This window comes from Magallana gigas, chromosome 8 (assembly GCF_963853765.1).
Source record: "Magallana gigas chromosome 8, xbMagGiga1.1, whole genome shotgun sequence".
Taxonomy (NCBI): Eukaryota; Metazoa; Mollusca; class Bivalvia; order Ostreida; family Ostreidae; genus Magallana; species Magallana gigas.
The window spans coordinates 40,733,933-40,758,676 of NC_088860.1; the positions used below are offsets into that span (position 1 = coordinate 40,733,933).

General features: G+C 33.7%; 2 protein-coding genes across 2 annotated transcripts; both read left to right on the plus strand.

Moving 5' to 3' along the window:
* The first annotated feature begins 961 nt into the window (after positions 1-961).
* LOC105319638 (uncharacterized MFS-type transporter YhjX) lies at positions 962-12,423 on the plus strand. Its single transcript, XM_034471368.2, has 11 exons — positions 962-1,086; positions 2,483-2,672; positions 3,008-3,134; positions 3,756-3,895; positions 4,021-4,138; positions 4,922-5,010; positions 5,159-5,273; positions 5,888-6,010; positions 6,401-6,610; positions 7,044-7,143; positions 10,511-12,423. The coding sequence occupies exons 1-11, from the start codon at positions 999-1,001 to the stop codon at positions 10,564-10,566; spliced, it is 1,356 nt and encodes a 451-aa protein (XP_034327259.2). The 5' UTR covers positions 962-998; the 3' UTR covers positions 10,567-12,423.
* A 3,440-nt stretch (positions 12,424-15,863) lies between these two features.
* Positions 15,864-23,146, plus strand: LOC117689712 (translationally-controlled tumor protein homolog). Its single transcript, XM_066067909.1, has 6 exons — positions 15,864-16,007; positions 17,723-17,793; positions 18,112-18,308; positions 18,589-18,707; positions 19,835-19,941; positions 22,754-23,146. The coding sequence occupies exons 1-6, from the start codon at positions 15,980-15,982 to the stop codon at positions 22,754-22,756; spliced, it is 525 nt and encodes a 174-aa protein (XP_065923981.1). The 5' UTR covers positions 15,864-15,979; the 3' UTR covers positions 22,757-23,146.
* Positions 23,147-24,744: the final 1,598 nt, after the last annotated feature.

Consider the following 24,744-nt stretch of genomic DNA (forward strand, 5'->3'; position numbering starts at 1 on the left):
TTACGAATGTGTATGTACAAGAACATTTATATTAATCTATATTAACAAAAATCATTAGGACAATTTCTTATTCTGAATGAGCACACACACACACACACACACACACACACACACACACACACACACACACACACACACACACATTATAATGTCATGCGTCGCTGTATGCTAAACAGTTTTATGAATCTAATGTTTTCGTTGTAAATGAATTCCATTGAAAACATATGTGTGTGCTATAAATATATACTTTTAATACAGTTTCTTAGAATAAATTGTTGCTGTTCCTTTTAGTCAATGTTTATCGGTAGATCATAAATAAGATAAGACCAATAACAAAAAAACGAGTCTCGTGTAACATCAACCTACATGCATAGCAGATGTTGTACGTAAAAAAGTCATCCTTACAAATAACACCGAACATAAACTGGCCTAAACTATTAAGCTATATGACTAAAACACTTAATTTGGATGTTGATGGAGGGGGACGGGAATCGTACTTTTTAAAAAAAATAATTTTAATATAGCTTTAACTGATGTATCTTACTAATTTAACTGAATTTTTTATGTTTTGAAATATTATTTGATTTTCTAAAACTGAATACCTTTTACGGGGGGGGGGGGGTTATTGCATGAATTTTACTGTCTAAAATATTGTCAAGTTTGGTCAAATAGTAATGGAAATTGATGAGAGTTGATACATATTTTGGATTAATCAAAAAACAAGATAGTTCAGACTCTTCTCTTCGTCTATGACTACAGGGACGGAAACTCTGACGTCACCGACAGCCTTGTTTCTCAAATTATTAATGAACTAATTCCATGCGCACACATTTTGTATGAACGCGGTGTGAACCACTTACACTGCCCTTAGTAAGAAGACATCACAATAAAATTAGCTGTACAGATTAAATATACATTGTAACTAGGTCACAAATATTTATATCTACCACGTGATAAAGGGTCGTCTGCTGATTATACGAGTGTTGACAGACTGTGTAATGTGTGTGAGCAGAAAATGGCGGGGCTACACGGTGGTTCTGGGTGGGGTCTTAATTCACCTGACCCTCGGGACTATCTATACGTTCGGTAGGTTAACGTTCACCTTACATTTCAGAGTCGCTTGTCAAATAATAATTCCTGAACGCCCGTTAAGAGTGGACGACTCCACAGCGAGGTATGCCGCAATATTCTCCTTCAAAATGTCATTTTATGAATAGCTTTAATTTACGCTTTAACTTCCCTATTCCATAACGTGCAGTAATATTGCTTTACTACATCAGATTCATCAGTTTGTATACAAAACTATACGGAAACTACCTACATTTCCCATTAAACAGCAAGCAGCAAAATTTTGATGATCATGTCATAAATATATGAGCTAAATTTTGTAAAAGCATGTACATATGCATATAATTATAATATAAAATCAAATATATACCTATATAGCCATGGCATTTTCTATTTGAAATATAAGCACAGTTTTTTAATTACATGGTTCGTTAAGATAAAACAAAACATTTGAATATGATTCTCAGACACCCCAGAAATAGAAAGGGATAAATTCAATCACTAAAACCATGTAAAGTGATAACATGTCATAATTTATGAGCTTAATTTTGTAAAAGCATGACTCTTTGTATATAATTATATATATGAGAGAAAAAAATGTATAATTATATACCCATAGCATTTTCTATCTTAAATATATGCATACTTTTTATTAGCATACAAAACATTGAAATAGAATTCTCTTACACGCCAGATATATAAAGGAGTACATTTAATCACTATACTTGAGTTATTCTCTGAAAAAATTCCCTATAACTATTTGTAAGACTGCTATGACTTCTCCTGAATATAAAGGTTTACTATGTCTCAATATATACATATATGGGCGTCTAATATTTCTTCTTTATTGGAAAATGTTCAAAATATCAAGGACGCTTAGGAATTTTCATCTTTCTTTTTTTTTTTACAAAATGTTTTATCATTTTATACATCTATTATGGTTACAATGTATTGGTCGAGCTTTGAGGTTTTGTTATATAACCATAATAGTACAGAGTGGGTTTGAGTGCTACACATAATTGTTGGACCTGAAGACGCAAACGATACCCACTTTTCTGTCTGAAGGTCCTACAAAACATAATTATGCTGCTCCAATCCTAGTCAACCTTTGCTTTGTTACGCCCTTCATTACAGATGTTAGTACTTATTAATTTCAACTAGCAACATGTCGCACAGCTCTTCAGCTGTTTCCGTTCCAATCTCATCAGCTTTGATGTGGCGCTCTAACATTTTTATGTTGGACTGCCAGACTTTTTGTTAGGAAGAACAATCTAGAAGAGTATTTATAAGGTTATACATATAATATTATTTATGTTATGTTTTTATGATAAAGACATAAAAAGCATACTGGATACGTAGTACATGTATTATAAAATGTTTTAACCACCATTAGTGATGGTCTCTTGTTTCTTAGGAAACATGACGCCCTATATGACATCCTACATGAAAAGACATAATGTCGACGTGTCCCTGAATTACGCAGAAAGCACGTGGATCAGCGCGATTGCTGCCATGGGCCAAGGGATGTCCATGTTTCTGGGTGGGATCATGTACCGGGCACTAGGGCCGAAACTCTCCACGCTCATTGGCGCTTGGTTGGCAAGGTATGCAAAGGTGTTTAAAGTGGTGATATGGAACGCTTTGCAATATTGATTTGGATACAAGTACGTCACATAAAAAAAGAATTAAGCTTGCACTGGGTTCAATCGCAACTTCTTGGGTTTTTCCGAGCATTCCATTTTCCTGCATGTCCCTCACTAACCAAGATTTTTTTTAGCTCAATGACGGCTTTTTCCAATACAACCAATTGTTAAAATGGGGGGGGGGGGGGGGTGCAAAAAAAGACAGAAGACAAAGTTGACCACTGATATAGGAATTAGGAAATGTATATTTCAAGTCTCCCAATAATCCACTCTTTTTTATTTTTACCAATTCTCAGTGCAGGTGTAGCACTGACCTACTTCACCATCAAGGTCTCTTTCTACTGGACCATGTTCACCTACGGATTTATGTTCGGGATCGGGGTTGGGATAGCTTATGCCACGCCCATGGGATGTGCCATGAAGGTGATTGATTGTTTAACCGTAATTGTCATGATATACATAGACATCTTCGAATATAAACCACAATATATTACAACAATAGTATTATATCAATATATTTACATTACCCAGTGTCTTTGTCTGTGATAACACTACGTATCGATTTTGTACTATATAACCCATAATACAAATGACGCCAAATTGAGGCGCCGGCGAGGTTTGCTTATTTATATTTAAAGATTTAATCGTACGATGGCCTAAAATTATATAAATATAAGTAATAAGGAATCATTCTTTGAATATTATGAGGTGATAATTTCGATCACGCCCCGACCAAAATGATCACCTTATTATACTCAAAGAATGATTCCTTATTCCTTATGTAATATTATATCATTGTATTATATATGTATATTATCTAATAATTTCATGTTTTACTATATTTAAATAATACTTATAGTGATAATTTAACGTTGCAACAAAATTATTAATATTTATATCAATGATATGACATAAGTATTGATTGCATGGACATATTTTTCATAACTCCTTAATGCTTTTCGACATAAATCCTTTACACATTATCAACAACCTTTGGAATGGATACATGACCATTGCAGTTTTATAGCTATCCGTTTGTTTCAGTGGCTCCCAGATAAGGAGGGGTTGGTAAATGGCTGTGTTGTGGCCGGATTTGGGGGAGGGGCTTTCATTTTTGACCAGATCCAAACAGCGTACATTAATCCGCACAACGAGAAGACTAACTTTGACGAGAATGGCGAAAAGTAAAACGTGTTTTTGTCTTTGAAAATGTAATTTTATTGACTAAAGCCAATTGAATATTTTAAGTTGACCATTGCGTATGAACTGGCAATTAATTTCATCTATATTTGCCTTTACATATATTTAGGTATTTTAAGCAAGACGATGTATTAGACAGAGTTCCGTCTTGTTTTCTTATGCTGGGCGGCTGCTATGCCGCTATGCAGTTTATCGGGGCTATGTTACTACAGGACCCCACACAACAGGTACAGTTAAGCTTATTATGACCTATGATAAAGATTTGGTGATGTCCAATGGCAATGGGCCAATGCTAGTAAATAATAACAAGAATCATTCATGAAAGGTACATGGAATAATGAATAATAATTGGGATGATTCCAAAATAAACTTTCACTAATTTGCAGATCTATAGCCTATGTAGGACATGTCATTTGGGTTGACGGTCCGTCAACCCGAATTTTCCACAGAGCTACAGGTCTAGATCTGCAGCTAACCTTCACTCGATGATCTCTTTATTAAATACACAGTTACCGTTTTAAATGAAAAACCTTTTTATTTCATTACAATAACTACTATGGGAAATGATCTTTTATACAGAAGGAATTGTTTTTAGATAATTTACTTCCACGAAATACTTGTTTCTGTATACAGGGTTATTTTTGCCCCGTGTTATTTTCCCCCATCTACACTTACAAACGGTTTCCCCATGTCTGCTTAGGCATTTTAAGTCTTGAAATATAATGTAAAGCGAAGTAATTTTCCCAGTCTTAAATTCGCAAATGACAACGAGGGCAAAACGGGCGAAAATAAAACCAGAGCGAAAATTTCCCTATAAAAAGTATTTTATCCAATGGTTTTATGTTAAACTTTAAAGTAACAAATGTTTGAATATTATCATTTCTAATATAATCAATGTAATTGTTCGAAAATTGACCAGAAAATCAGTTGGTTTTGTTAATTTAATTAAGCTTAAATTATATTCTACAGTGCCACCTTTCATAATCCGACTATGTCTTGTTATATTATAGTATCTTCCGTTGATCAATTCAAAAGAATCCCCTGTTTCAGAAGGCAGCCTTGATCGTAATGACGATGGGAGTAAAGAGGACTATGTAAAGTACTAGTCAAAAATTTCTTGTTTATATAATCATCTTTAAAATGCAGCTACGTGTATCTACGCATGTCTAAAAGTACTGTATCCTATTCATTCAATATTTCTTGTTCTCAATTGTTTAAGCATCCATTTTGTTTTTCTTCCGATTTAGTGAGGAGAGAACTCTTACACCGCGGGAGACGCTAAGACAGCCTGAGTTCTACAAACTCTGGTGCATGTATTTATTTAATGGCCAGGGCATCAGCTTCATTTCGTCACTATATAAGGTATCCGTGTAATTAAGTCAATGTGTAACTCTATCTACTGTAGCTTTACAAACCTTGGTTTTTGTATTTATTTAAGGTGGTGAGGGACATATGCCGATATTAAAGTACATTATAATTAAAATACTTCTACCTGGTTAGAATTTTCAAATTTTACAGTATTTAACCAGAATGTTTTTTTTATAATTTGGAAGGGTAAAATTTTTATTTAAAATCCCCAGCGGGATTCTAATTCATGATGTAGAGATTCATATAGAAAACTCTAACCCATTGCACAACGCTGTTAGATGACAATATTTGGAAAGACAATTTTTATAAAATTACACTGCATTTTATTGTTCGATAAATAGGACGTCACATTTAACATGGAGATGTCCCATACCACCTTAATAACAAGGTTATCGGCTAATATGGCAAACAAGATATACAGAAAAACAGATCAACCAGTTTCTTACATACTATTTAACTGTAAGCAACAACGTTATTAACCCTACAAAACTACATGTATATTTAAAAAACGGGGAACAAATTGGAAGATACCCTGCTATTATAATGATACTTATGGTTGTCATTTTATATTGACTTAATCTTTTGGGGGGTGGATCACACTTTTTCAGGCGTTTGGTCAGACGTTCATCACAGACGATTACTTTCTGGCGGTGGTGGGATCCCTAGCAGCCGTCTGTAACGGGGCGGGGCGAATCATGTGGGGGGCATTGGCAGATAGGTACTGCTTCAAGGTAGGAACTTAAAAACAACGTACTTCATGAATAATAAATCTTTGTTCAAAATGATCGGTCTTCTTCATGGAATTGTGTTCAATCGCGTGGGAGCTCGATGATCTACGGTTTTTCGCTTACTAACTTCCATTAGAATTTTAGACGCTTAAAAGTGCTGTTTTTATTGGTTAATACAAATTTCACTTAATTTTATTGGTGGAATGAAATAGTGAATATTTAAAATATCATTGAGATGACCGACGGACTACGCAATTTAGTTTATAAATAAAAAAATGCACTTGTTACTTTTCTGTCAACTATTTTAACAAACAAATGTTAATTATTTCACAACGAGATATTTAACTTAGAGATTTGAATGAATTACTGATGAACTTCAATCTTAATTTTTAGACTGCCATGGTCTTCTCTACGGGGCTATTTTCTTTCTTCATACTAAGCTTTGAGCTGACCAGTTTAGCGGGGAAATCGCTGTACCTTATCTGGGTCTGTTGTCTGTTCTTGTCTTTCTCCGGTAATTTTTCGCTCCTACCCACTGCAACAGCAAAGGCGTTTGGGAAAACCCACTACGGGGTGAATTATGGAATGGTGTTTACTGCCTCTGTAAGTTACACAATAGAATTTACAAATTAATCCATTCACTTATCAATCTACATTTAAAAAATAAACACAGAAAAGAAGTACACAGGGGTAAATATTTTGGGTTTGGGAGAGTTTTGCTGACATTTAAGTGATTATATTTCCTACTTAAAAGAAATTAGTGTATTTATCCATGTTTTTGTTCTCTTTCGGTTTGACCGAATCAATGAAAACCAAATTTTAAACTATAAAATATTCTGTTTGCAGTCAAAGCAGTTTTTTTTCCAATTTCACTGAAAAATACAACAAAAATGATAAATTTAAAAAAAAAAAACGTCGAGATCGGTCTCTGTTTAATTAAATAATATTGATTTTGAAAAAAAAATAATCAATCCATCAAATTGGTTTGTCGAAGTACCTTAAGCAAATTAAGTTTGCATCATTTTCCTATTGGCAGGTGATCTCCTCCCCAATCTCCGCTTTGCTGACGTCCAAACTAAAGGCAGTGGTCCATTGGTATGGAATGTTCTACATGGTGGCATTTTTTTCATTTGTCAGTAAGTTTTAGACCAGTATTTGTTATTCAAAAAAACTTTTTAACATAATATATTATGTAAAATTTGTCATTAATTTTGAATTGTGACGTCATCAACTCCGGGACTCTTACGAAGCCCGAATAGTTGAAGGGGTTTTTTTTCTTTGGCACATGATCTTGAAATCTGCCTGCGATCCTACTCTAAGAGACGGTGTTTTTATTGAGCCACAACGGATGTGGAAATGCACATAATTATGGCGTTTCTATAATATACCTTGTATTTTGTGTGATTTTGAGAGAATAATTTAAAGTATTGTGAATAACTATAAAATTAACATGCACATGCAAGAAATGGCTTTAGTTTCCGTTAGTTGTAATGAATGAGACTTTCAAGTAGCAGTAGGTGCTAGCACGATAAAGATTTTTTAGGTTGTTTATAGTAGTCTGCATGGAGTGCTAGACGCGACGAGTACATACATCAGAATTAACTACTACACGATATATGGATAATGTTCATTATAACTTGATTGTGAAGGTTATGTTCCACGGGATATGGTTAACTATTTTTATTTGCTGATTGTTATCAAACCCATTCGAATACCATACGCACAACCAGGAAATTCTGTGAAACTACTGATTTTTAACCGGGTTTTCCAACGGAAAAATCCGGTTATTAAAATGGTGAAAATGGCGGGCGGGCGGGCGGGCGGCTGCCAAAAGGGTACCTTCATTGTACGGATAACTCCTCCTACAGTTTTCAAGATAGGAAGTTGTTCTTTTGCAGATCAATTGTACATATATCAGAGGTGTGCATATTGCAAGGATTTTGATTTCCGATAATTTATCGAAAAAATACCAGGTTTTGAACTTACTCATTTTTTGGCAAAATTTTGCATATAGGGTACCCTCATTGTACGGATAACTCCTCCTACAGTTTTAAGATAGGAAGTTGTTCTTTTGCAGATCAATTGTACATATATCAGAGGTGTGCATATTGCTAGGATTTTGATTTCTGATAATTTATGAAAAAAATACCAGCTTTTGAACTTAGTCATTTTTTGGCAAAATATTGCATATAGGGTACCCTCATTGTACGGATAACTCCTCCTACAGTTCTCAAGATAGGAAGTTGTTCTTTTGCAGATCAGTTGTACATATATCAGAGATGTGCATATTGCTAGGATTTTGATTTCTGATAATTTATGAAAAAAATACCAGCTTTTGAACTTAGTCATTTTTTGGCAAAATATTGCATATAGGGTACCCTCATTGTACGGATAACTCCTCCTACAGTTCTCAAGATAGGAAGTTGTTCTTTTGCAGATCAGTTGTACATATATCAGAGATGTGCATATTGCTAGGATTTTGATTTCTGATAATTTATGAAAAAAATACCAGCTTTTGAACTTAGTCATTTTTTGGCAAAATATTGCATATAGGGTACCCTCATTGTACGGATAACTCCTCCTACAGTTCTCAAGATAGGAAGTTGTTCTTTTGCAGATCAATTGTACATATATCAGAGGTGTGCATATTGCTAGGATTTTGATTTCTGATAATTTATGAAAAAAATACCAGCTTTTGAACTTAGTCATTTTTTGGCAAAATATTGCATATAGGGTACCCTCATTGTACGGATAACTCCTCCTACAGTTCTCAAGATAGGAAGTTGTTCTTTTGCAGATCAATTGTACATATATCAGAGGTGTGCATATTGCTAGGATTTTGATTTCTGATAATTTATGAAAAAAATACCAGCTTTTGAACTTAGTCATTTTTTGGCAAAATATTGCATATAGGGTACCCTCATTGTACGGATAACTCCTCCTACAGTTCTCAAGATAGGAAGTTGTTCTTTTGCAGATCAATTGTACATATATCAGAGGTGTGCATATTGCTAGGATTTTGATTTCTGATAATTTATGAAAAAAATACTAGCTTTTGAACTTAGTCATTTTTTGGCAAAATGTTGCATATAGGGTACTCCATTTCACTGGATACGTGTTGATAGGATTATGGATACAGTTCACATAAAAGAAAACCCGGTTTGCTGTCACATTGACAGCTTTTCTCTTGTTTATTGTTTAGGTCTTCCAATTTCATTTGAAACCCCTACTATTTATTTTGAAAAATTTTCAGTTTTCTTCTTACATTTTTTCTTATCGACGTTAACTTTGATCCATATGTTTTTGATACCTTTTTGATGATTTTATTCGTGAAAATTCAATTTGTGAAAATAGTGGATATCATACTGAAAATGTATATCATTTTTTCTTTGTCTGTCCTCTATATAATGAGGAAAGAAACAGTCTATTTTATCAAATATCAATGTTAGACTTGCAAAAACCAGTAACTTTAGATTTGTTGTTATTTGGAAATGATGACATATCATATGATGAAAATACAGTACTATTAAAATTATAGTTCATAACTACATTGTAAAATCTAAGAGATTTAATTAAAATTATCATAACTATAGCTACATGTATATATCATTTAATTAAAGCATGTACATAAAGTAGAATACTTATGCTGTTATTGTACCATTTAAGTTTTTTATTTTTTTTTTCTCTTTCTCTTTCCACAAACCAGTTTTTGCCAACCAACCGCCCCTTTTTTGCTCAACTGAATATATATTTTTTTATGCATATATCTTTATGCTTCATCATACAATTCTTTACATGTATTACCTTGCACCTTCTGGAAAAGGCTTACATAGTTATTGCCTGCTGCCTTATCCATTTATGTAAATGTATATTTGCATAATAAAATCTGTTCAAATCAAATCCATAATATGTCTTTGTTACTATAGTCTGTCCAATTTTACTACTTCCCTCACCTTTTGAAGAATTTAAACAAAACTACACATATCTTACAAATTGAAATCGATATAAGTGAAAAAAAATCCAAGATTTCTTTATTGACACATCATCTATTTTTACCCAGAGAAATTTAGACGTACGAAGTCTAACTTCTCTCGGAGATTCCCATATGTATGATTAGATATGTTTTGCATATTTTCTCCATTTAATTACGAAATTCCTTCTGACACCTAGCACAATTTTTTAACGTTATCATCCGGGTACTTTTCATGTGCGCTGCAATGCAAAATCCCCGTAGACCTTTTATTTTTTGGTTGTGTGTTGAAACCTGAAGCGGTAGAAGAGGTTTTTCAAAGCTGATAATGTGAACTTTTTTCATTCTAGTGGATAAACATAGGGATAAATATAGATCAAAAAATTATAAGCAAAACAAAAAAGTTGTGGAGGCAGAAAGCTGGGACAGAGTATAAATTGAATATTTATTGTCACAATAAATGATTCTGCACACTGTGACAGTCATCTGCCATGTATTTTGAAAATGACTTCATAATTTTTCTTTTATTTCAGGCATGTGCTTAGCATGGTCTTTTAATGTGAAGGATTCAAAGAACGCCGACATATGATTTGACAAGCGTGGAGGATGCGTCTGAGAAGTGCATACGCATGTCATTACAATTTGGAAGATTTCCAGAGGAAAAACGGAGGACTTTCTATTCATCCGTTTTATGTCAAATATTTAAGTTGCTCTTCTGTTGTTTATTTATTTAAAAATTTACATTTTCCAATGTCTTTGCCTGTGATAACACTACGTATCGATTTTGTACTATAAATCCAATAACTTCAAATGGCGTATATGATTGGGGCGCCAGCTGGGTTTGCTTATCTATATTTTAAAATTTAATTGTACAATGGCTTAAAATTATATAAATATAAGTAATAAGGAATCATTCTTTGAATATTATGAGGTGATTATTTCAGTCGGGGCTTTATTGGATTTGATCACGCCCCGACCAAAATGATCACCTCATAATACTCAAAGAATGATTCCTTATTCCTTTAATATTATTTTGATTGATACCGTATTGTACATTATGTCCCAAAGTTTATAAATCCTACTGCTGTAACACAAGCTATCTTAATTTTGGCATATTGACCAAGTGTGGTAGTTTCATTCATATTCAATAGAAATAAACGCTGTTAGTGTTTGTCAGAGAGAGAGAGAGAGAGAGAGAGAGAGAGAGAGAGAGAGAGAGAGAGAGATATTGTGAATTGTCAGCACTGCACAGTCATGTTGAAATGAATAAGAGAGGTGTCAAATTGTGATGAAGTCTTATTGTGTGAGAGGGAAGTATGATGATGGCGGTGATGTCTGCAAGAGAGGTGTCAGATTAATTGTGATGATGATGATGTGTAATTATAAGAGATGACACAGTGTGATGATAATGTCTCGAGATGAACGGAGGTGTCAAACGATGATGATGATATAATTTGAGAGAGATGTCAAATGTTGGTGTAGATGATGAAGGTGATAAATCAGATGTCTGAGTAAGAAAAGCGTCAAATGAGTTGTGATGATGACGGTTTGCCTGTATGTGAGGAGGTGGCAAACTATGAGGATGATGATGATGATGAAGTGATGATGATGTCTAAGTGAGAGAAGTGTCAAATTGTGGTGATGATGATGATGATGTTAGATTGTGTGAGAGAAGATTCTGTGATACATTTTCATCCAGGTCCTTAATTTTGTGCTAGACATATCCACATATTCTTTACATATGTACTCCCGGACGGTAATGACAGACTCTAAAATCTTTTGTTCTTTTTGTGGTCCATTTTCAACAATAATGTTAATTTTTAAAAATCACACAAAAGGTGACATATTGTAAGCAAGAGGGGTTAAGAGAGGTTTCAAATTTACGTCAATATTGTGTATCACAAAATTCTGATGTTTGTTTATAGGTACATGTACTTAATTCCATGCTATAAATACTAGTACTTAATCGATCTTTGTTACCTTGAAAGGGGAATGTGAGACTCAAAAATAAACCTTACGCTTCTCGTCTTTTATTTTAAGAAGAATTTTCATTTATGGATGAAATTCATATGCACGAACTTTACATGGTGAGATAACAAATTCAACTGTGTTATTTTACCTATATAGATATTGGTATTTCAAATATTCCATTTCATGTACAAAGTTGAAAGTTATGTTTTGAATTAATTTTTTTAACTTGTAAACCATAGCTCTTATAATAGCTTTATTTGATTGTCTCCTTGAATAATTAAACTATCTATTATAATACATAAATAGAACCATTTTAACAAGACCTTGGACTTTCGGTTGGATGTAACTATCTATTTCTTGCATCAAGATGAAAATGACGCTGTTTTCAAGTAAAAATACACAGATTGCATAGTCTTAGGCTAGCTCAAAAGTTGATTTCAAAGAGCCATGGCTGAATGGCTAGCGATAGATTACTAGTAAATAGACAGGCCTACGTCACAATGCTGTTTTACATAACTGCCTAAAGTCCAAACTCTTGTAAAAATGGTTATAATTTATTAGATTTGGGGGGGGCATGGTTTTTTTTTCTTCTATAATACATAATAGGCCTTTGTATTCAAAATCATTGGGCCATCGAGTAATGTTTGATATAGAAAATAAAAGAAAACAGCCAGTTGGGTCTGCGTGAATTTCTAATTCAAAAAAAGCATATATACACGAACTGCACGTGAAGTTCTTGTTAGAGTGCACTGCTCTGATGTAAAGTTTCAGATCATAAAACATGATATCTTCATAATTATACAGAGGAAATTGTGTGTGTTCAATTCAACCCTAAAGTTGCATGTACCGAAACAGGATAAAAACTCGCATATAAAATTTTTAATTCTTATCTGTTCGCCATACTACTTTATAAAGAATAAAACGAGATGGGTCTTTGATTAGATGACACTTTACATAGGTGGAGCACATGGCTCAATGGTTCTGGGCGTTAGGCCAGTAACCGAAAAGTCGCTGGTTCATGTGGTTTAAACCCCACTGTAGTCACTTGATGTTGTGTGTTGTGCACTTATAGCTACAATGTATATATCCAAAGTTGTCGTTTCTGTCACTTCTTTCCCACTGAAGAAGAGTTAAGGAAAACAAGATCGAGCATACAGGCCACAGGCTTTAACGGTCATCTGAGACCCATGTCCCATACTATTCACAGGGGAACCCATGCATTTAATTAAGCTTCATTAGTCGCATAAGGCCGGTGCTTATCCCCGGTCTCCGGGGTGCTAAGCGGATTCATGAGAGTCATTTGATCACTCCCCCTAGATGGGACACCAGTCCATCGCAGGTTAACTCCTTTTAATTCATTCGTTGAACACTTAATAATTGTATAAATTTGTATGCAAAAGGGTTTTTTTCCAATAATACTTCTTTATATATTTTACTCGGATAACACTATACTGTCGACATATCAAATTAAAACAAAATAAAATTAATCTTCAATATCGGAACAAAATTTACAAAAACGTCTTTCCTTTGGTACAATCGTGTGTCGTCAACTTTCAATTGCAAGTCTATGAGATGACAATCTAATTCTTACAATGTGTTTCTTATATGTAGAATGTATTAATTTTGTTAAATAATATTGTAATGAAAACTGATCAATAAAATACTTGTAAAAAACATCGAGATGTTGAATAAAATGATCAATGATTCTTTGCTTAATTGTAGGAAAATAAGTCGCACAGTGTATATATTCTTGCTCATACTATATGACATAGATCAATTTCAAACAAACAAAAATTAATTACACTAACCCAATTTTCAGCAAGTACAAAAGACAATATGAACTCCTTGTAAAACATTTTGTAACAGGACTGCAAAATACAATTCTGACTTGGTAATAATTTGAACCAAAATTTTAATATTCTAAACATCCGTATAATTTTCATAGGTAGCCTCACATTTTCAAAATATATAATTGCAGTATTTGAATAGAAACGGTATAAATTTATTATATTTACATTTTCCAGTGTCTTTGTCTGTGATAGCAATATAGCCTACGAATCAAATCCGTAACGTATACTTCAATAAATTAGTGACAAAAAAGACGTAGTGTCTGGCGCAAGGGGGGGGGGGGGGGGGGGGGGGTATATAAATATACGAAATGAAAAAAGCATATACTAAGGTCAATTATTTAATATTTTTCGTCTAATTTCTGAAAAGTATGTGATTATTTAAGGATAAAGGAATCATTCTATAAATATTATGAGGTGATAATTTTGGTCGGGTGGGATTAAATCCAATATAAGAAGGCTATTTTATACCTAACTTAAATAATAACATTATGCACATAAAATAAGGAAATAAAGGGTGAGGTCAGACAGTATAGGGAGTACTACACGTCAGCAACGAGGTTGAGTTTTATGTATCTATCTATACTACTATATTAAAATAATAGACTCAAATTTTTGGGCTTTAATACCGATAAATCAGAAGAGTACTGTCTTTTGTTTTGTATATTTTTAACATCATTGGTACTTGAAGATTACCAATTTGTTTTCTTTTTTTCTCAGTTAGGCTTCGCTAATTAATAATCAACGAAAATTCATCAAAAGATCCCGGAATTCATCTGGAATTTTCGGATTTTATAATCTTGCGCGTGTGCAGTACATTCATGCTAACGGGATCTTTAGTTTATGTTTCCACAATACCATATTTCCGTGAATAAACTCAGAAACAATACACATACGTGTACATTTTCATTCGAGATTTGCTTTATATTCTGTTGTTATAATTATATATCTATGATTTCTTATGAGAGAAATTATAAAATAACAATTATACATATCAACTTAGTGCTTACTCAATTTTGTCTTCGTGATGGCAAAAAAAAAAAATTGATCCCATGCCAAAAAAAAATCACATTGTACTTCTTAGGAGAGTGAAGATAGAATGTTTTATCGTTAAAATGATAAATGTCTAACGGGCCTGGTTTTACGATAAATTGTGTCTGTAGCAAAGAAAATACGAGTACGTTGGTGAAAAGGTGTTGAATTCTTCGATTTTATCTCCTATTATGGATTAAAATTTTAGATGAAAGGTATTTACAGTCTCAAAAAGGTTTATTAGGATTTTGACTGTAATTTTCAATGCAGCTTCAATTTTCTGTTACATTACGGGTATATGGGAGCAGAGACGTGTTATTTATATCTCTGATAGAAGGCATTCTAACTGTGGCGATCGAGGGCCTTTTCCGAGACACAGTAAGATTAATCTAACTAAAAAAATGTACTGAAATTAATAGCATTATTGTAGGCTTATTGCTTTGTTATTTAGATGTCAACAATACGGTGTGTCGATGTATCTATTTCGTATATGTCCTATATGCATTGTCAACCCGTGCACGCACGGGTCAGAGTCTAGTGCAATTGATGATCTCAAAGGATTGATTTACAGGCATGTTGCATCGTTTTTTAAAGGGGACAGACTCATCCAAAAAATCTTGACAAGCATAAAAAGGGAAATTCTTTAAATCATGAAAATCCTTATCCGTGTGTTGGTTACTGGAAGGGGGTAGCATAGTACATATATGCCTTCAATTTCACTGTTCATTTTCTTTTATTTACTACAATTTTTCCACATGGTCTTAAAAAGGGGGAGGGACAACAGATGTTAAAAAAAAACAAAAAAAAAAAAAACCTATTGTCAATCTAGGTAAAAGAAGGAAGGTGCGCGTCAGTGTTAATATTGTCCCATAAAAATAATTTATTATAATGTTAAATTATTATTATTATTATGATTAATTAAATTGAAGTTAAATTTTAACAAAAAAGGGGAAAGTCAATTAAAATTTAATTTTCTAAATGAAAATTAAGATAAAGTTTTGTTGTGAAAAAAGAGGGGGGCTTCCCAATATTCCGATCAGCTGTCCGAATAATATTGTGATCGAGTTAACTTTCGTTCCTTTCTTCCGGTCCTCGGTGGCGAATACACAAGATTGTTTACTTGTGGTTGTAAAATCTTACTCCATCGCCAAAATGATCGTGTTCCAAGATCTCATTACAGGTTTGAGACTTACATTATTCATTTTTCTTCTCATATAGGTTAAAAACGAGGTGTTTTAAGTCGTATTTTTAGAGAAAAATGAATCCGGTCCGAGCCAGTTTGTTGTGGAGAATGTACGTCGGCTGTTACCATTGATTCCTTGTATTAAAACTTTAGGAAAATGAGCCGTTCTGATTATGATCAGTGAAATTCTAAATATGTATTTATGTGCTTTTCATATTACAGACATTTTAGATACATTATGAGTCCAACTGGACTCAAAATATGACTGAAAAATACATAGTGATTTATAGTGATGTCACAATTGTCATTTGAGAATATTTGTCTGTGTAACTGAAAAGGAGATGTTGAAATAAGTGAAAATTGTTTGAGTTTAACTATAGGAAGAAAGTTTTTTTTAACAGATAAAGATAAAACGTATAACTATTCAAGCATTGTTTATTTTTATATATTGTACCTGGGTACTAAGGAGTGGAATGTTTTTAAATATAGGGAGTGTCTCAAATCTGTTACAGTGTTAATGTATGTAAGTTGAATAAGTAAGTACATGTATTTGGGATTATACAGTGGGTTATTTTACCCATTGGTAACTGCAATATTGGTACATACTAAGTTGGGGAACAATATCGTCATAATGAAGCAAATTGGGAATTTTCTATATACTCTGTCCTGAGTTTTTGCTTCCACCACTTTCTGCATGATATTTCAATAATAGTAAATACCTTTGCGCTCAAACTACGTTCATCCACTAATATGTAGAATGTCCAGATTATCTGTTTTGAAACGCCCCCTCTACCGCTTCAGGTTTCAATACACATCTCAGAATTGAAAATCTATGGAGATTTTGCATTGCACCAGCCATTATTAAGCCCAGATGATAACATTTAAAAATTGCGCGATGTATTCCGAATGGAGAAAAGATGTAAACATTTCCCATTATAAATCTCCGTAAGAAAATTGTTTTAGTTCCTGTGAAATTTTATGAGTGAAAAGGGATAATTGTTCAATGAAGATGTCTTGGATATATTCCCTCTCAACAATTTCAATTGTATTTCTTTCACAGGTATTTGTATTTTTATTAAAAATCATCAATTCAAAAGTTGATGGAAGCAATAACTTAGGACAGACTATAGCAGTGTCCAAGGGCTGCTGACTTGTTTAACACAGTTAGCCTTATATTGGTAACACAAGGTGTCCACCTTTTTTTTTTCTTTTTTTTTTGAGACCAAAACTGAAGGTTGATGATTCAACCTCCAACTTTATTTAAGATTTGTATATCCAGACAGTGTAATTTTAAGTGGAATCTCCCTTCTAGCACCCCTACTTTTTTACCCCTCCCCTTTCCTCTTGAGAACTCTGACCGTGACCCCACAATCTGCTAGGCTTTATAATTAACATTAACTTTAACCTTACTATACTATATTTCCATTTTAAATATATAGAAGGATAATGGCAACAGAAAATGAAAATGTTATTGTTCATTGTTGTTGCTGTTGATGCGATGCCACCTCCAACATGGCGTGTCAATATCATACTTATCAAAGAATGTCATTTTCTTACTTTGAATTTTGCCTTATAGATGAAAAGTTTAATTAGGTAGTTGCATTGATTCATTGGATTGTTTTTGTCCATGTTGACAGCTATTTGAAGCTGGAAGTAAAGTGTATAAACATGATAAAGGCATTTTATCTAAAATTGCAGTTATTTACTTTCAGGAGATGAGCTTTTTACCGATGCTTTCAAATTCAGCATCAAAGATGATTTTTTCTATGAAGTAGAGGGAAAAGTAAGTGTATAGGTTACAGTGCATGGTCTGATTTTTTGACAGTCTCAAAATAACTTTTTATTCAAACCAATTATCTTGAGGAGTTATATACTCAAGCTTATTTACACCTGCAGAATCTGTCTCCTTTCAAAGGTAGAATTTTTTTTAAAGTAAAAAATAATTACTTTATGTTTGGAAAAGGGAAGCAGTTGGTTTCGTTTTGTTTTGGGCAGGAAATTTTAGTTGATAAACATAATTTGTATCTATAGGACAGGGTTGGTATGAGGGTAGAAATAGAGGACTAAGTACTATAACATATACTTTGGATTATCCTGACAGATTGTCACAGAAGACAGAGGAGCTGGTAATGTGGACATCGGCGGAAACCCTTCAGCTGAGGGAGGGGATGATGATGGCGGTGTTGACGAGGATGCCAACAAAGTGAGTGGATGCAACATTGTCCTGGCCAGTAAAATGCAGCCAACGCAGTTTGACAAGAAAAGTTATCAGGTGTACCTTAAGGATTACATGAAAGCGTAAGTGAGACAGGAAAAGGGAGGGGGGGGGGTACATGCATTTGCGCTAAAAAAATCTCTTGCTAAAATGTTTGACATATCTAGTTTACAATGGATTAAATGTCACCATTAAAGTTCAGAAATATTTTGCCAATTGATGTTTTGTACAGGATAACAAATATTAATGCATTGGAACTGATTTTGTAAAAGAAGTCAAAGATTTAAAAATGAAATAGTCTGAATGTGTTGAGACCTATTAGGTAACATGACTGTAATTTCTTCAACGATTTTTTTTTCGTAGACTTAAAGCAAAAATCACCGAAACTAAAGGTCAGGAAGCTGCTGATGCTTTTGCCAAGAAAGCACAGACATGTGTGAAAGAAGTCTTGGGAAACTTTAAAAACTATGATTTTTATCTTGGTAAGTGTTCTACACTGGAAAATCTTGATGGGAATTATTATTTAATGTAGCCAATATTTTAAAAATGATGTAAATGTCAGGAAACAAGGAATCATTAGAGTTGGTACATGATCAGATATGACATAGAATGTTAAAGGTGTTGGATTTAAGTTTGTACCCAACTGTAATGATCATGTTATTAAAGAATGAGTCCTTATTACTTGTATGTTTTGACTACTTAAGATGACAAGTCGTAAACACTCTTTAAAAAGTGGCTGAAGAAATAAGAGGTATTTTGACGTTCAGTATTAGGTAACTATACTCTGTCCCAAGATATTTTGGATTCACGTTTGGACGATTTTTAATAAAAATACACTTACCTGTGAAAGAAGTGCAATTGAAATAGTTGAAAGGGATATTTTCCAAGATAATTTCATTGACACATTATCATCTTTCACTCGGAAAAATTCACAGGAACGAAAACAGATTCCTTACGGAGATTTACAATGGGGAATGTTTACATCTTTTCTCCATTCGGAATACACTCGGAATACATCGCGCAATATTTCAACGTTATCATCCGGGCTTGCTGCAATGCAAAATCTCCGTAGACATCACATTTTTTAGCATTGTATTGAAACCTGATAAGCTAACAGGGGCGTTTTGACTGAGAAATCTTGGAAATTGTTCATGCTTTTGAATGAACATCGTTTGGATCCTGAGGTATTTATAAATATCAAACAATTAAGCCAAACGTGAATCCAAAATATCTTGGGACAGAGTATAGTTTAGCCACTAAATCCAGTAAAATCGAAGCTGGCCTCTTGCTGAGTTGAATATGTCAATAAATTGGCCAATAACAAAAAGACTGGATTACATCAATTTGATTTCTTAACTATTGTTTTGTTTGAATGGTTCTGTAGAAAGGTATTGGTAATGGTAAACCACCACTAATAGCCATTATTCACATACATAGAATAGTGGTCGCAATCGGTGGAATATAATGGTCAAGAATAGCAGGAAAAATCAATCACAATGTGATGGAAATTTTCTCTGTTAATCTTGTACACAATTTCAGCAATTTTTAAATTTGGACGTAAAATTCAATTTTTGATGTACTATATGTTGTGTATGTTTAATTGTTACAGGTGAGAGCCAAAACCCAGACGGACATGTTGCTTTACTTGACTACAGAGAGGACGGAATCACACCCTACATGCTGTTCTTTAAAGATGGAATCAAAGAGGAGAAATATGTAAGAATCCATAGTCATGTTAAAGCTAAACTAGGTGTACATATGTAAGAATCCATTGTCATGTTAAGCCTAAACTAGGTGTACATATGTAAGAATCCAGAGTCATGTTAAACCTAAACTAGGTGTACACATGTAAGAATCCATAGTCATGTTAAACCTAAACTAGGTGTACACATGTAAGAATCCATAGTCATGTTAAACCTAAACTAGGTGTACATATGTAAGAATCCAGAGTCATGTTAAACCTAAACTAGGTGTACATATGTAAGAATCCATAGTCATGTTAAGCCTAAACTAGGTTTACATATGTAAGAATCCAGAGTCATGTTAAAGCTAAGCTAGGTGTACATATGTAAGAATCCAGAGTCATGTTAAGCCTAAACTAGGTGTACATATGTAAGAATCCATAGTCATGTTAAGCCTAAACTAGGTGTACATATGTAAGAATCCATAGTCATGTTAAGCCTAAACTAAGTGTACATATGTAAGAATCCATAGTCATGTTAAACCTAAACTAGGTGTACATATGTAAGAATCCATAGTCATGTTAAACCTAAACTAGGTGTACACATGTAAGAATCCAGAGTCATGTTAAACCTAAACTAGGTGTACACATGTAAGAATCCATAGTCATGTTAAGCCTAAACTAGGTGTACATATGTAAGAATCCATAGTCATGTTAAGCCTAAACTAGGTGTACATATGTAAGAATCCAGAGTCATGTTAAGCCTAAACTAGGTGTACATATGTAAGATTCCATAGTCATGTTAAGCCTAAACTAGGTGTACATATGTAAGAATCCATAGTCATGTTAAGCCTAAACTAGGTGTACATATGTAAGAATCCAGAGTCATGTTAAACCTAATCTAGGTGTACACATGTAAGAATCCATAGTCATGTTAAACCTAAACTAGGTGTACACATGTAAGAATCCATAGTCATGTTAAGCCTAAACTAGGTGTACATATGTAAGAATCCAGAGTCATGTTAAACCTAAACTAGGTGTACATATGTAAGAATCCATAGTCATGTTAAGCCTAAACTAGGTGTACATATGTAAGAATCCATAGTCATGTTAAGCCTAAACTAGGTGTACATATGTAAGAATCCATAGTCATGTTAAACCTAAACTAGGTGTACACATGTAAGAATCCATAGTCATGTTAAGCCTAAACTAGGTGTACATATGTAAGAATCCATAGTCATGTTAAGCCTAAACTAGGTGTACATATGTAAGAATCCATAGTCATGTTAAGCCTAAACTAGGTGTACACATGTAAGAATCCATAGTCATGTTAAACCTAAACTAGGTGTACACATGTAAGAATCCACAGTCATGTTAAACCTAAACTAGGTGTACACATGTAAGAAACTATATGAGCTGTGTGGTCTACCGATCTGGAATTTAAGTGTTCGGTTTCGGTTAAAAGTATAGCTAACCTGTATTAATGGCTGCCAGTTGATGTTTAAAAGTGTGGGGACATTTTAAATTCCTATCAGTCAATTGAAAAGAAGATATACTATCAGACTGACAATACTGTGAGATGTGTAAAGGACTTAAACTTGCTTTGAAGGCAGGGATTAGCCCCCTTGAACAATTCATAGTGTAATAGAAATAGAAGTATGGTATTTCACACCCCTGCGAATGTTATTGTCATTTAAATTTGAGACCACGTGATTTTATTTGACCCTTTCAGTTTCGCAGTAAAAATCATGCCTTGTGTTTACAGCTTTATCCATATAATCTAGGTACTTGTAGTCAAATATAAAATCTAAAGGTTTATTGATTTTAAACTTTATCTTCATCAACTGGTGGATAAAAATGTGTTCTTGAAATAAATGCGACAATACAAAATATAGTTTTTGACTGTTGTTGCAACAATTAACATGCTTGCAGAGACCCCCCTGAGGATTAATTTTCGATCCGCGCCTGACCTAGTAATAGCATCAATAGTGAAACAGACTATACCATTTTATGCAGAATGTTCCTTGAAAATGGCTCGATATACTAAGATTTTTATGCAAAACAGACACCCATTATTTTTCTAAAAACATGGTATTGCACACAACAAGCATCAAACATGGCTATGATTTTATTAAGCAACCCAAAGTTTATATTTTCAACCACTCTACACGTGGTTGAACACGAATGATAACTCTGATCTGAATATTATCGTTTAATGTAAATAACCGCTAGATGGTGAAATAAGACATACATCTTCAAGGGTTTTCATGTTTTAACAGAAATCCAAGTAGGATATGATATAAAAACGACCAGTACTTACGTATTTTGAGAATTTTATCCGAACACTTATACTTCTGCTCGAAATTTCACAGGAACTGAACAAATCTCGGCGAAGTCTCGTGAACTTTCATTCGAGCACCTCTAGACTTATTACATACTTAGCAACAATAAAGAAAACATTCCGAACACATTCGCAGGGGTGTTACAGCATATATTAACCTGTTCTCTTGATAACAACAAGTTTCTAACACTGATTTGTATGACAAATTATCTTTGTGTATCAGACATACATTACTGTAGATTCCTTATTTTACGCGGGTACTTAATTCTGCAATCCAATGGATTTGCATCAAAACGTGGAATGAAAAATGGCGAACAGCAAATTTTTTTTATCATAATTTCAAATAGTTTATATCTACCCGATAAATAAAAGCGAGATTTTAAAATCCACGAGATATGCTTCTTGCGATTTTACGCGGATAATAATTCCTTGCGTTTAATTAGGAATTTACAGTCAATATAACCAAGTTAAACATGTATTAATTGCCCTTTTTCTTGTCTTTTCAGTGATCAAGTTCTCATTAGGAATTAAAAATAATAACACTAACAGAATTCTTGTGAAATGATCATCAACCATCACAATTTTGGGACATTCATCAAAACTACAAACAACAGTGACAAACTCTACACTACTGATTTTGGACGGACATTTTATTAATGTTTCTGCTTCTCTCTGCCGTTAGTGACTTCACAGACCGAGTCTTGCGACAGTGTTAATTCCTGTATTTATTGGTTGTCGACATAAGTTGTCCTGGTTCTACATTGTTTGAAGACTTGGAACCCCTCTGTGATACTCTCTAATTCAGTGGACTGTTATTTAAAGAAAGCATGTAAGGAAAGTCAATTGGTGAAGCTGCAATAAGAGGAATATGATTATATAATAAAATTTTTAAAAAATAACGTTTTGTGTGTTCTTTTTGCAAAATGAAATTTTTGTGATTTTGATGGTGATGTTTAATAAGCTTTTATATGGGCTCTACTAAACAGAATTATCCAAAGAAAAAAGAAAAAATTGTCGTATATCCATGCCTTGGGGCTTATCCCGCTTTTGATCTCAATGTCACTTTTCTACTGCATTACATTTCTTTTGTAGAAGCAAAACTGACAAAAAATAAAACGGCTTCATAGGCGTGTTAAAATTGCATGTATACGGTATAAACTCTTTATTAATGTCCTTGGTTCAGGATACATGTGGGAATGGTTCTGATCTGTACCAAGATTATTTTAGAAAAACTGTCTTACTGACCAATATAGGTCCACAAAATATGGTAATGTTTATAGTGCAGATACATCAACTGAAAAAAAAAAATTTTGGGATGTGTTGCATTAAATTAGGGCCCCAAAGTTATGATCAATCTGTTAGTCCATTCTGATATCATTTGTTGAGGGCTCACTTATGTCACTTTTGCCTTTAATCTTGCTCGTACTTCATCCACAGAGTGTCTTTATGTAAAAGGGTATGCAGTAACCTTGAGCCAAATTTCTAGATATAAGGTTAATAAGGTCAACAGAATTATGCACAAATTCTTGATCATATATTCTCTCTCCTTGGTTCAATCTGGCTAATACTTCACCCACAGAATGCCTCAGTGAAAGGGATGAGCAGTGATCCTGAAACAAGTGTCTAGGTCAAGGTCATATTAGAGAACATGCAAAATATCATTTTCAGAGCATATACACGCACACAATGTATTACATATCTGGCTCATACTTCACATGAACAGCTTTTGGGTTAATGGTGTGTAGTGACCTTGAACCACGTTTCTAGGTCATGTGAATGTCATAACTGACCTCCTTAAAATCCAGCTTTGGACCATAAATTCTCTGCCATTTGCTTTATCTTATTAAGATTAAACCAAAAGAATGTCAGTATGTAAGAGGTGTTCAGTGAGCTTGAATCTTCAAGTTCCATGCCATCTGGAAAATTTCGAAGTCATAGGTTAAGGGCAAAGCAAAATCCTGTGAAAATTTATGCTTTTCAGTCTAATGTCCATTACACTAGCGGACCTTTGAGATAGTCACCATCTCAACGATATCTTGACTTAGTGGTAAGTATGTTCAAACTAAACCCCGCCCCCCCCCCCCCCCCCCCTCAAACACCAGAAAACTGAGTCACTGGCCTGAACAACAGGTTCAAAGCAAAGGTTTTTTTTAAGAGGACTCGATGCTCGTTGGCAAAGACTATATCAATATTTTGTTGAAAAGTCCAGGGGAAAAGTTCAAAATCTAAAAAAAAATGTTTTATTTTTATTAAAACTAAACAATAGTTGACAATCATTAATTCTTGGTAGATCTGATGAGTAGTCTGTTGACCACTCATCCTCTTGAAAACGGAAACTGGGTCATCAAAAGTAACCGCAATACCACGTTGACCTATATATGTCTCTGGTTCACTACTTCCTCCGTCATCACAAAATACTTGACTGTCTAGAGCGGTTTAGGAAATGCCCTAATTATAGAACACAGAGAAATCGGCGAGAAAGTAACACAGATATATT

Coding starts and splice junctions, on each gene's coding strand:
- LOC117689712 (XM_066067909.1), top strand. CDS start 15,980: ATGATCGTGTTCCAAGATCTCATTACAG. Junction 16,008..17,722: donor GTTCCAAGATCTCATTACAG/GTTTGAGACTTA, acceptor ATTTACTTTCAG/GAGATGAGCTTTTTACCGAT. Junction 17,794..18,111: donor TCTATGAAGTAGAGGGAAAA/GTAAGTGTATAG, acceptor TTATCCTGACAG/ATTGTCACAGAAGACAGAGG.
- LOC105319638 (XM_034471368.2), top strand. CDS start 999: ATGTGTGTGAGCAGAAAATGGCGGGGCTACACGGTGGTTCTGGGTGGG. Junction 2,673..3,007: donor ATTGGCGCTTGGTTGGCAAG/GTATGCAAAGGT, acceptor ACCAATTCTCAG/TGCAGGTGTAGCACTGACCT. Junction 6,611..7,043: donor GAATGGTGTTTACTGCCTCT/GTAAGTTACACA, acceptor TCCTATTGGCAG/GTGATCTCCTCCCCAATCTC.